Raw genomic sequence first — 12,962 nt, forward strand, 5'->3', positions numbered from 1 at the left:
CGCCGCGCGTACTTCACGCTTACGGGTGGAGGCACTTTCGCTACTCATAACCATGGTTGCTTACTTATCTTTGCGTTCAATGAAGGGCCTGCAATGACGACAGTACATCCAGCTGTCTAATCTAGATTAACGAATATCACCACAAAATAAGTGTGGACTACATTAACAGAGATTGCAGAGTTACTCATCCTCGTCAGAATCTCACAATGTGAACAGAAACTGGGTACAGCACTTTTCGTTTTAGAAATTGGAGGCTCTTCTCCTAAGGCATGTGCTAAAATAAATTGAAACTTAGTCCTGTGTAAGCCAATAATTCTGGTGGACAAATATGAGCATGTCTACTTTCTTCCCCTTCAGTCTGCTGTGCCTGTCCGAGATTAACTGCCCTGCAGCAGAGAACACACGCTCTGCTGGTACCGATGTAGGTGGAACACGCAGGTACTTAAAGGCTACCTCGCAGAGCGGCGTTGCATAACTGTAGCTGGACCTCCAGAATTCCAAAGGATTGCTGTTCCTCGGCTGTGGTTTGACCTCGAGGTACTGCCGTAGCATGAGCTCTGCATTAGTGGTTTTAGTCAACGGCGTGTGGCCTTCTTCGTCCAGGAATCCTAGAATCCGAAGTTTTTGTGTAGATTTGTGTTCCTCTAATGTTTCGAGACCAACAGCAGGACTGGTCGCAGCACTGACACTGCTTTGAGAGATTCGTGCACTGAGTTCATCAACCAGGCCTTCCCTGATACGGTCCGAATTTGCCCTGGTTATAAATGCTCGTTCCTTCATTTGTGGAGCCAGCATGGTTGCGAATGATGTTAAGTTCCTCTCTTCATAACTGTCCATTCTTCGATGCAGAGAAGAAACCAACTCTTGAAGCACAATTTTAGCCACTGTCGTTTTCAGTGCAGGCTCGATGCGCTCTTCGATCTCTGTGACGATACCACGGACGACAGGAATGACCAAAGAAATCGTTGTGTACTGATCTCCGGACATCAGTTTTGTAGCCTCTTCAAACGGTTCTAGAATCGCCACAACATCCTCGATGAGCATGACGTCTTCTGCTGACAAAGGGCTTGGTGCGTGAGGTAACTTCGACAGCATTAGAGTAAGCCTCCCCAACTTCTGGGGTCCTCTTCAGCATGTAAAAGATACTGTTCCACCGTGTTGGAGTTTCCTTTACGAGTTTTAGTTGGGGTACCTTACCAATGCGCTCTTGTTCTTCTCGGAGCTTTGCGGTAGCGACGGAACTTGACCTCATGTGAAACAGAATGTTTTTGCATTTTAACAGCACAGTGTTTAGCTCGTCACTGCATTTTAGACCATCTTGGACTGTTAGGTTCAGCGTATGAGCGAAGCATGGTAGGTGATCTATACCAAGCAATCTTGCTGCAAGAATCATCCTCTTGTCATTGTCGGTGACAAGAGCAACGATTGTATAGCAGATACCCCAGTCGTCAGCCACATCTCTGATAGCCTGAGCAACGTTCTCCGCAGTATGAGACCTGTGAAAAACGGTTGTCGACAGCATGGCAGACCGCATAACCGTCTCTTGCAGAAAATGGCAAGTGACAGTGAGGTAGCTATCAGTTGTGCATGATGTCCACATGTCTGCTGTTATGGCACAATTCCTTGCCTTCATAAGAATGACGCGGAGTTTGTCCTTGGGTTCGCCATACAGTGTAGGTACAATAGCCTCAGAAATTTGCGTTCGAGTTGGCAGCTCGTATCTGGGGTCTAACATGTGGCAGAGATCTCGAAAACCCTTGCCGGCGATAATCGAAAATGTTTGCATGTCTCTTGCTATAATCAAAGCTAACTGCTTGTCAAGCTTCTTTTTCTTTTCACTCTCATCCCCGTACTTTCTGAGTTTTTCTGCTACAAAGGAATGTAGCTTGCGTTGTTTTATCTTGATGGACCAGCCACAGTAACGCACGGGTGTGATACTTCTTCAGACTCCTGTACTCCTCTATTCTTTGTAAAAAAACAAACTAGGATGGCTTCGCTTCATATGGTCTCTTAAATTTGAAGTATTTCCGCTGGTCTTATACTCCTTGTTGCACAATGTGCACTTCGCAAATCCAGATGCCGCATCTTTGACGAAGTAATCCCAAATCTCCACTTTACATTTCGATGTCATATGACCTCTCGAAGTCTCATCTCAGTGCGTGTGTGGTGTGGAATGTGCCGCAGCAGCAAAGCAAACCAGGGTAGGCATTCGATGGCAACTGATCGCACTAGCGCTCACGGTTGATGGCTTTAATGGGCTGCGACGCGCAGTTTACAATGGCGCTGTTCCATGAGAGCTGAGTTGCTGAGTGGGTGGGACTGTTCGTTGAGGTTCTTCGTCGTCTGTCAAAATTACTCTTCATAGGCTTGTTGTAGTCGAAAGTCGCCTTGATACCTTCACGATAGTGACCTTTGATAACATACTATCGATGGTCGACTATTGATAGTTCTCTCACTATCGATAGTTTCTCACTATCAATCGTTCGATAGTACTATCGATAGTTCTGCATCACTTGCCAGCTCGATCCAATGGGTTCTAGCCAACCGAATCGTCTGGACCAGTTGGTGCCCACTGGCCTCCCAGCTCAATACAATGGGTTCTAGCCAACCGAACCATTTGGACCAGTTTGCACCAACCGGCTTCCCAGGTCGATACAATGGGTTCCAGGTAACCAAACCATTTGCACCAGCACCAGGCACCAACTGGTCTCCTAGATGTCGTGTTTCGTCTCAGATAGCCCTGAGTGGTGACGTAGAAGAGTGATGCGAAGGGATTTTATGGCTTTATTTCCATGCGGCCACGGCCGCCATCATGACGCACACACAACACACCGAAGACCCCACCTCGGGACCCCTAGCGGAGTTTTTTGCAAAAACGAAACCGAAATGAGTTAATACATCACACATTCCCCCACACTTAGCCAATAACATAGTCCTTCTGCCAGAGGGGTCGACGACGTTCTCGGACAAACCGGCTTGGATCCAAATAAGTCACTTGCGAATCGGAGTGGACACTCTGAGCGGGTGGAACCGGTCGTTCATCCTATTGCACATCTTCCTGGTCAGGGGTGGGCACTCGAGGTGAACTCCAAGTTGTATGGGGCAGCACACGTTCTAACGGATTGTACGGAGATGTCACCGAACTTGGCACGCAACGACGGATATGGTCCAAGTGTCTGCGTTGTTTCCCAGAATCCATGTCGATTAGCCATGAACGTGGTCCGAGTCGTTTCAATAAAGTTCTGGGAATCCAGTCTGGAGCCCCACTGAAGTTGCGTATGACAACATGCTCATGCGGGCTATATCTTCTGTACTTAGGAATAGCTTGGTCGTTGAAGCTCAGCATTCTTTTAGGTTTCATGAGATGGAGTGCGGAGGCAGGTTCTCGATCGAACATCAGAGACGTGGGTGTCTTACCTGTTGATGAATTTATAGTAGCCTACACTCCATGGAACCTTCTGTTCCTTTTTTGAGGCCTGTCTTCACCTCCGCAACCATCCTTTCAGCTTGCCCGTTCGTTGAGGGGTGATAGGGGGCACTAGTTACAGAAGTGACACCATTTCGGCGATAAAAGTCCTTAATTTCAGCGGATATAAAGGGGGTTCCATTATCTGAAACAACCTTTTCGTATACCGAATGTAGAAAACAACCATCGTAGCTCCTGTATGACGTTTCTCGATGTCGGAACGCGCACATTTCTTACTTCCAGCCACTTGGTATAGGCGCCCACGATGACCAGCAACATGTGCCCTTCACATGGGCCTGCACAGTCCAAGTGGATCACTTGCCATGGACGTGAAGCACGTTCAAAAGGCGATGAAGGAATCCTGGGGGGTAGGCGACGGCTCTCTTTGCAGATATTGCAGTCACGCACTCTGTTCTCAATGTCGGAGTCAATTCTCGGCCACCACATGTAACTCCTCGCACATGCTTTAGCGGCAACCATCCCTCGGTGACCAGCGTGGATCAACTCTAACGCCTTCTGCCGTGCAACAGGAGGTACTACCACCCTAGTTCCCCTGACCAGACAATGTTCATGTATAGATAGTTCCGACGCAAGTCGAGCAAACGGCTTGAACTTGTCACCTTGAATTCGGCTGAAGTCGCCTGACTGCACAGCTTTGAATACCACTGACAGGATGGCATCCTCTTGTGTACCTTGGCGTAGCTCTTCCATCGTAAGAGGGGGGTTCTGAAACCCTTCCAAGAGAAGTACGTCTGCCAGTGGATAGGGCTCATCTGTTCTACCTTGAAGCGGCAGCCGACTCATGCAGTCAGCATTCTGGTTTTCCGGTCCCTTGCGATACACCAAGTCGTAGTCATAAGCTGCCAACCGTAAACACCATCTAGTCATGCGCGGGGAGAGGACTTGAGGAATCGGCTTATGGCTTCCAAGGATACCAAGCAAGGGCTTGTGGTCCGTCAATATCGTAACATGACGACCTGCAACGTACTGGTGGAACTTGGCAACGGCGAACACCACAGCCAGCCCTTCCTTATCCAGTTAGGAGTAGTTTTTTCCGCAGTTCCGAGTGTCCGTGAGGCGAAAGCCAAAGGCGCCTCTCTCCCTTCCGAGCCTTATTGCCAAAGTACCGCACCTAACCCATAAGGAGATGCATCACAAGAGATAAATAGCGGCTTTGTTTCTTCATAGTGAGCCAAAACCGTACACGAGCTCACTAGATTCTTCAGCCTTGCATAGGCTTCTCTGTGCTTTATCTCCCACTTCCAAACTTTGTCTTTCGCGAGGAGCTCGTAAAGGTCAATGGCTACCGAAGCCATGTTCGGTAAAAACTTGTCGTAGAAAGTCAGTAACCCAAGAAACGACTGAAGCTCCGTTTTCGACGTTGGTTCTGGTGCGTCTAGGAGAACCTGAACTTCCTCCTGTGTCGTGTGGACACCTTCAACATTGATTCGATGCCGTTGGTAACAGACTTCATCAACAGCGAACCGACACTTGGATTTTTTTAGCCGCAGATTAGCCGTTTTCAGTCGTTCAAGAACTTCCTTGAGTCTCAAATCGTGTTCCACTCGGGTGTTTCTAGTAATGATCACGTCATCAAGATACACACTGGTTCCAGGAATTCCGGCAAGAACAGTCTCCATGTACCTTTGAAAAATTGCCGGCGCTGCGGACACGCCAAAAGGAAGTCGATGTACAGCATACAGTCCTTTCAACGTGTTGATAGTCAAAATCTGGGCCGTTTCCGGAGTTACGCGGAGCTGCTGATAGGCTTGTGCGAGATCCAGGGTTGAAAAAACTGTTCCTCCCTGCAAGTTAGCCAGGATTTCACTTGCAGAGGGCAAAGGAAGCGATGCCTTCTTAGACACAGCATTGACGGTCGTTTTATAGTCTCCGCACAACCTAATGCCACCGTCTTTCTTACGGACGATGACAACCGGTGTTGCCCAGTCTGAATGCTGCACTGGTGATATGAAGCCATGACTTTCCCAGTACTTGAGCTCATGCTCCACTGCTCTTCGCAATGCAAAAGGTACTGGGCGAGCATTTCGAAACTGTGGCACCGCATCGTACCGTAACGCTATTCCAACGGGGGGTCCCTTGTGCCCTTCTCCAGAGTCCGCGAAGACCGATGCATGATCACTCATTATGGTCTCCAACTTGCTTAGTGGAGGCTTCATCTGATTAATACCTTCCAGCTTGATTGGCCGCCTCCGCTGCCTTAGCCATAGCATAGGCGTTTTTGAACGTTACGTTCTGCTCACTTTGCAATCGTTGCTGCAAATGTGTGTCACTCAGACGAGCCTGTCTCGCAGCATCACATATAGTGCTAAACACGTTGACGGAACAGTTATTGCTGCGGACGAACCTGAAGCTGCTGGTGTAACCGGAGCGGCGGAGGCGTCTGACTCAGTGGATGTGGCGGTAGGCGCGACGGCCTCACGAATGACGACGGATGACGGTGGCTCACCAAAATTACGCTCTTTAGCAAATATCCTCAACGCAGACACATAGTCGTCGATAGATTCACCAGGTTGCTGATCCCTCCGGTAGAAATGCGAGCGTCCCACTAATTCTGAGGGCTTAGATTCGAAGCGTGCGTTGAGAAGTTTGACCATTTCGGTGTAGGGAACTTCCCGAATCGTTCGCGGTAAGATGATGCCACACATAATTCGGTAGACGTCCTCTTCGCAAAACGAGCAACAAGGCTCGATTCTTGTCGTCACTGTGAATCCCGTTCGCTTCGCAGTAAAATTCGAACCTGTCACGCCACGCCGACCAGTTCATGCCAACTTTATAGGGACATACCTTGACCTGCATCTCGAGAGAGACTTGACTCCGCGCTTCTACGCATGCGCCTCCGTGGGCAGCGCTGTGGCTCCACCCACCCACCAGCGCTCTCCCCCCCCTCCCCCCCGTCTACACCCGCGCGCGGTTTCGCTTCGCTTCTTGCGACTCTCCAAAAGCGCGCGAACTTCGGGTTCATGTTTCTTCTCCTTCAAAATGGGGAAGGCGACTGACTGCCCTTATTGCGATCGCCGTTGCAGCACTACCTTCAACCTCAATCGTCACGTCTTAAACGTTCACGGAGTAAAGTTTAACGACAAGGGTAACTTCGCCTGCTGTCACTGCTTCACCAACCATCGACATCTTGAAGACTTGGTGGCACAGCATGAAACTACTCACGGCTTCCCTGCAAAATATGAAATGCGGGAGTTTCCATCGATGGAAAGTAAGTATCAAGAGGCAGAAGCGGGTGCTGTAACGATGGATTATTTCAGCTACTGAGGCAATGTCCCCCACTTTAAAAATGACAAGATGATGATAAACATCTGGAGGGCTCCTTGCAATGGACAAAAGTAAAGAAGAAATCTCAGGCATTTTAGTACAACAAAAAAGAAGAAAACTCAGACATTTTTTTACAGTCAGTGTCCTGGTTACTAGATGGCATGCAGCTTGTTGTGAAAAGCTAGCATATCTCAAAGCTTATTTCAGTCAAGACACTGCCTTAAGTAGTTCAACAACTTGCTTCATACCAGGGATTTCCTTACACCCTCCTTGCATTTTTGCAACACCCCTCCTGAAATTTCACACGTGACCCCACCCAGCCACCAACACGTTCTGGTAGAGAGTCCAGCGCTGCAAATTACATCCTGTACTGTCAAACTTGGGCTGTAGGGCCACAGTCATACAAATGATCGTACCATGCATTTGTCCAATCTGTGTGCTAGGTATTCATTGAGCTTCGTGAGACAAGGTGCTAGTCTTTTTCTTTGTCAGTCGTGTGATTATGCATCTTAATGTGGAAATGCTGTTCATAATGACTCTGTATTCTAATTTACTGTGAACTAATGTAATAACATGTACATACAAAACGGGAAAGTTGTGCAGAGATGTCACCATTGTGCCACAATTCTTTCCATGTCTAAGAAAAATTACTTACGTGGGACCTTCACCAAGCATACCCCCCCTTCCCCCCTGAAAGCTCGGCACCCCACAGCAGCAAATTTCTGGGAAAATCACTGCTTTATACTCCCGGCCCAGCATAACAGTAACACTCAGAAATATTTGAACAGAGTTTAGAGAGTGGAAAGAAGAAATGGAGAAGACTACATACTCCAGATTTTCGGCGTCTACGGGCTCAAGGACAGCTGCTGATGGCATCCAGAAGTGGTACCTTAGGTGCCATCGATCAGGCACATAGATTCCAAAGGGTATGACTGACGCAAAGTGAAAGTAGTTGTATAGGCTTACTTGTAAGGTTAGCTTAAAACCATTTATCTTCCTTCTGCAGGAACCGGAGCAAGACAGCTCAAATCACAGGGTAGCGTGAAAAGCGGTGGAACATGTCTTGCACATATGAAAGTCTCAAAGGATGGCCCACTAGTGAGGTCAAATACCAGAGCTCACACCTAGGGCATGATTTTCAACTATGTCACACCACTCTCTCTACGTCCGAAAAAGCTACCATTGCAGGTATCAGCGTGCAATTGATGTCACAGCACTTCTTGATACATGCTTCCTTTTTGAGCTGTCATACACATATATAGAGAAAGCTTTCCACTTGAATATCACACACAAAATATTGGGCAACATTTAGAAAAGCAACAAATTGCGAGTTACCTGAGAATCCTTGAAGAGAGCTACCTCATCTTTTTTTAAGTTATGAAATAAACTCATTATGTGCATGCATGCATTCACAGCTAGATGATGGAAATTAGTTGTTCTGAGGCTAGAACACACTGTGGACAACATTTACGTATGGCAGAAGGGCAGAGATTGTGTCTGTGTTTCTGTACTCACCGGGTGCACGGAAATAAAGCAACTATTTACATTAAAGTATGGCCCTTTGATCTCAAAGTGCGCTGTCCGACATGTCAGCCTGGATGTATGTATTTGTTGCATTACATGCAGTCCATTGCAGAAGTTTTAGTGTTAGTCACCTAATCAATGGGGCACGATGCCTTGGTGAGTTTGAAAACAGTGCAGGCCCTCAAAGCAGTGCCTTTTTCATAAGTTAGGACTGGTTAACATATTACTGGCATACATTTGCTTGTTGTTAATTTTCTTTGAATGAATTTGATATCTTAATTGGAACCCTAACTGTAAGCAAGTAAACAGTTCTATCAGTATTTCCTACCTTTGTTGCAAATGAAATGCAATATGTTACTCAAAAATGCCCCTTTTTTACACCAAAGTAGTGTAGTGTCATGTTGCACACAAGGCTTCCCTTTGTGCATGGCATGCATCATTTGTGAGTTCAGTACAGCCTCGTGGTGAACCCACATGTAGTGTGAGGTCATCTTTCTAAAACACAGTTGAGCAGTAGTTTATGTTGCGAAGGTACTGATACTGTGAGGGGTTTTATTTGTTCAACTCATTTCACTACAAACAAGTTCTGCTGCCAGTTAATTCCGTGACACAGTGTACTGGTAGAAATCGTGGTCAGATATACAATAGCAAGACATGATTACACTTTTAAGCTATCACTTCAATGTCGTAAGGAAAACATAGAACTAGATGCTTTCAGTTTCCATTGCACACATGAAGCATACATGTCTTGTTTCTAGAAAAACTGCAAGAAGGGGTGACCCTGGATGCTGTTCTGGACAGCATACGAAGTAATTTGGACGGAAGCCTACAGAGGATACATCTGACAACACGACAGGACCTCCACAACATTATGAGAGATTTTAAAATTACGTATAATGAAAAATTACATGAAAATGACTACGTAAGTGTGGCCTTATGGGTTGCAAAAATGAAGGCGGAGCATCACAACCCGGTCCCCTTTTTCAAACAACAAAATGAGCAGGACGACCCAGCAGTCTTAAATCGCACGCAGGGTGACCTACTAGATGAGAGAGACTTTCTTCTTGTCATCATGACGCCACCACAATGTCAGCTCCTCACGGCCCTTGGCACAGACAGGATATGCATTGATGGCACCCATGGCACTACAGGTAATGACATGCTGTTATACCTTCATACAAGGTTTTTGGGCCTTTCACTTTTCCTTTCTGACTTCCTGATGTGCATATGCTTACTCCTGGTTTCATGACACTGATTACTAACTTTAAACTGAGAGCAAGGGACCTTCAAGCTCAGGGCTAGAGATCTATTCAGAAACATTGGTTAGCAACAGTTTCAGTTCCCATAGTACAAGTCAGTACTGCCAATTATTCCCACCTTAACCTTATTCCCAATTTGTAGATCCGGTTTAGTGGTGAACTGGCATTGGTGAAACCAGGACTAAGGCTTCTTGTCATGGGTTAGGCATTTTGCGACAAGGCAGGTGGCATCTTTTAGAAGGCAACACACATATATGTTTGTACTGCTGTCTATGTAGGCTCTGACTTTTCAGATTAGGATTTGCAGCAAATTGGGGGTTAAGAGCCTGAGACAAGGAGGGAAGGATGGAAACAACCCGGTTTCTTCCGTCCTTGTCTTGGGTACTTTCTGTCACCATGTACCAGGTTTCCTGCACCCTAGCTCTTCTACTGACAACGGTTAAACATTGAATCTTCAACTTGACTTCAAGCTAGCTTGAACAAAAATGTATGTTAGCTTGTACATGATCTTTTAGCCTGAAGAAATTTCTTTATTATGGCACGCACACGTCAGTTACAGTGTACTAAAAGCAGCATTTAGCGCGTTGTCCCTTATACACAACAAGGCTCACAAATCAACAGCTCAGCATACAGCATGTGCAGGTTCTTACCATATGCTTGCAGCATCCTTCCAGGTTTCGACTTCGAACTTGTAACACTGCTCTGCGTTGATGAGTTCGGCTGTGGTTTCCCCTGCGCTTTCTGTATTACCACCCGTACGGACTATGTGGCAGTACCCATGGCATGTGGCATGTTCCCTTACTGCACTTTTTGTGCAGTAAGGGAACAGACAGGAAACCTGCATGTCAAAGCATTTATGAGTGATGATGCACCAGCATTTTACAATGCATAGAAAGACACGATGGGAAGTGCAGAGCGACAACTCCTTTGTACTTGGCACATAGACAAAAACTGGAGAGAGAACATCAGGAAGCACTTAAAGGGCAAGCAGGCACAGGAATTCACATACAAGGTAAGGACCCATTATGACAACAAGTAGAACCCGAGGCAGGGAAATAAGGAACAGACAACACGTTCTCAAACACAGCAACCTATTTCATGAACAAGAAAGCCTAGGTTCCCAACAGCCCTCTGATAGGACCTTACCTTGGTCAAGAAGACGTTCAAGACCAAGAACTTGGTTTTAGCGTCATGCGATAAATCTGGGCGGTTTGCGGTGATGTCAGGCAATTCCTTTGCCGCTAAGGCCGACAAAGCTCTAACCAGGTTGTTCGAGCCATTCACAACAGATTTAAACGCCATAAAACATAGCATCCACACTTATCAACATTTTCAGCGATTTGGAAAGCCCCTACAAAAGAAATAAGAGATTGTAAATAATCTTCTGTTGCTGTAAAGTGTGCTCTAAGAGACCACAAAGTGCATAGGCCCTTCCGTGTTACTGTTAGTGAGATCGGAACGTGGCAAAAGCAAGTGTCCTGTTTTGTGAAATATGCTTTGTCTTCGATTGTCCTTCCTAGCAGTTTGTCTCTGATGAATTGATTCATCTATTAAATGGTTTCCATGGCTTTCAGTGTGAGGTGATTTCCCTTGATATTAAGGATTTATACTACTCACTTAATGTACGGTAATTGTACAACGTGTTAAGAATATTAAAGACAATGCTTGAAGATTGCGTCACGCCGATTACTGTAAGATGTACCCAATTTACGAATGATCGCCAGTTTAGATGTATTCCAGCCAAAAATGATTTTTACAAGTATTTTTTTATCTTTCGCACTGTCCAAGAGTGGAATAGCCTTCCAGAAGAAGTTGTACTATCTCCCACCTGCAATAGCTTCGTTAACAAGGTCACTAACACAACCTTACTTGGTAATACATGAAATGTATGTTGTACTTGTATTTGTATTTCAAGATGTATCCAAATTTGTATGCATGAGATGTATGTTGAAGTTGTACCTCTGTATAATGCTGCTGTTTGTAATTTCTCTATATTTTGTACACTCCTACTTGGACCTCCAACGGGTGGCCAGTAGTATTTCTAAATAATAACAATAATAAATATAATCGAAACTGAACTGATTCGGTTCCAGTCTTCCACCCTGTTTGTCCCTCACCAAATTTCTTCATGTTCTCCAACTGTACGTTGACTCCACAAACATAATTTTTAATAATGCTCTTTTTGTACAGGCTGGAGGTGTTTGCATAGGCTCGGCTGTTGCTTCCGTTCTCTCTGAAATTGAAAGAAACGTTGTGTCTTTCTGGCAATTCTAAGCTTGTCGCCCACTTAAAACTGTGCAACAACTGCCAGCCTCTTTTCGACCGCACATCCGTTCTCGAAAAGAGGTAGACCCGTCTTTTTGTGGAGTATAAAGAGATTAGCTCCAGGGGGAATTGTGTTAGTATACTAACACTCTGTTTCCCCCTCAGCACTCATCAGAAGGTTGTTGGGAACCTAGGCTTCCTTGTTCATTAAATAGGTTGCTGTGTTTGAGAACGTGTCGTATCTATCCCTTATTTCCCTGTCTCAGGTTCTACTTGTTTTCTAATACGTACCAGCTTGCCTGCGCCCTAGTCCTTCTACCTTGCGTTACGAGTGCTTGCGTTCTTGCAAGCATGTACAAAACACTTCAAGCATACAAATGAGTTCTCTTGTACTTTGTGGGGCTTTCGGGACATCCTTCATGTCGAGCTACAATGTTTAGTCCTGTTTTGTGGAAAATGAGACAGGCAAAGTGAAAGAGGAAGAGAAAGGTGCAAGGAAGAATAATGCATTAAAGCTATGCAGCATGCGATATGAAAAGAGGAAATGTAAATGACATTTAAGTATTGAGCAAATAATTCTGCAAAACATATTTGAATTGAAACTCTTGTGTTTGAAGTTGTGACAGTGATTGTGAAATTGTGTGCGCACTTTTGGTTATTTTAGAAAGGGTTCCACGTGATCCTTGCTGAATGTTTATCTTCATGAAGTTGGGCAATTTATGGTGATTTTTCTGGTCTGCACAAGGCCTACCCTGCAGTCATCAGCAATATAAACCTGAATGTGGAAACATGATGGATAACTAAGGGTGGACTTCACCAGAAGTGACATTCCTATGGTCACAGGTGGGGCAACTACAATGGCACGAGGTTGTGTCTTACATAACGTCTTACAATGTCTTACAATAACGAGGTTGTGTCTTACGCGTGCCTCATATGAGCCAAAACTGCTGACCTGGGAGCACCCCTTACAATGTACTGAAATGTCGACGCGGGCATCAACTTGTTTCGTTAAATTTAACGTGTACAGCGATTTATCCCCCTAATAATTCATTTAAAGTTCTTTTGTATAAGTGCTTATAGTCAATACCGAAGGATGAAAAAATTATCGTTTAGTGTTTTTCTGATAAAGCTGAAAATGTGGAACCGTACTTATTGCTTTTTGT

The 12,962-nt window shown here is 45.6% G+C and overlaps 1 protein-coding gene and 1 pseudogene across 1 annotated transcript; both read right to left on the minus strand.

Moving 5' to 3' along the window:
• Positions 1–291: 291 nt before the first annotated feature.
• On the minus strand, positions 292–1,600 carry LOC135384504 (zinc finger BED domain-containing protein 4-like; annotated as a pseudogene).
• Positions 1,601–3,062: 1,462 nt separating this feature from the next.
• On the minus strand, positions 3,063–5,697 carry LOC135384505 (uncharacterized protein K02A2.6-like). The gene is made up of 3 exons (XM_064613706.1): positions 4,681–5,697; positions 3,704–4,495; positions 3,063–3,266 (listed from the first exon to the last, which is right to left on the minus strand). Exons 1-3 carry the CDS (start codon positions 5,695–5,697, stop codon positions 3,063–3,065), a joined length of 2,013 nt encoding a protein of 670 aa, XP_064469776.1.
• Positions 5,698–12,962: the final 7,265 nt, after the last annotated feature.

Source organism: Ornithodoros turicata, chromosome 2, assembly GCF_037126465.1.
Source record: "Ornithodoros turicata isolate Travis chromosome 2, ASM3712646v1, whole genome shotgun sequence".
Lineage (NCBI taxonomy): Eukaryota > Metazoa > Arthropoda > Arachnida > Ixodida > Argasidae > Ornithodoros > Ornithodoros turicata.

Coding starts and splice junctions, on each gene's coding strand:
- LOC135384505 (XM_064613706.1), bottom strand. CDS start 5,697: ATGCTATGGCTAAGGCAGCGGAGGCGGCCAATCAAGCTGGAAGGTATT. Junction 4,496..4,680: donor ATGCAAGGCTGAAGAATCTA/GTGAGCTCGTGT, acceptor TAACTGGATAAG/GAAGGGCTGGCTGTGGTGTT. Junction 3,267..3,703: donor CCTATACCAAGTGGCTGGAA/GTAAGAAATGTG, acceptor ACGCAACTTCAG/TGGGGCTCCAGACTGGATTC.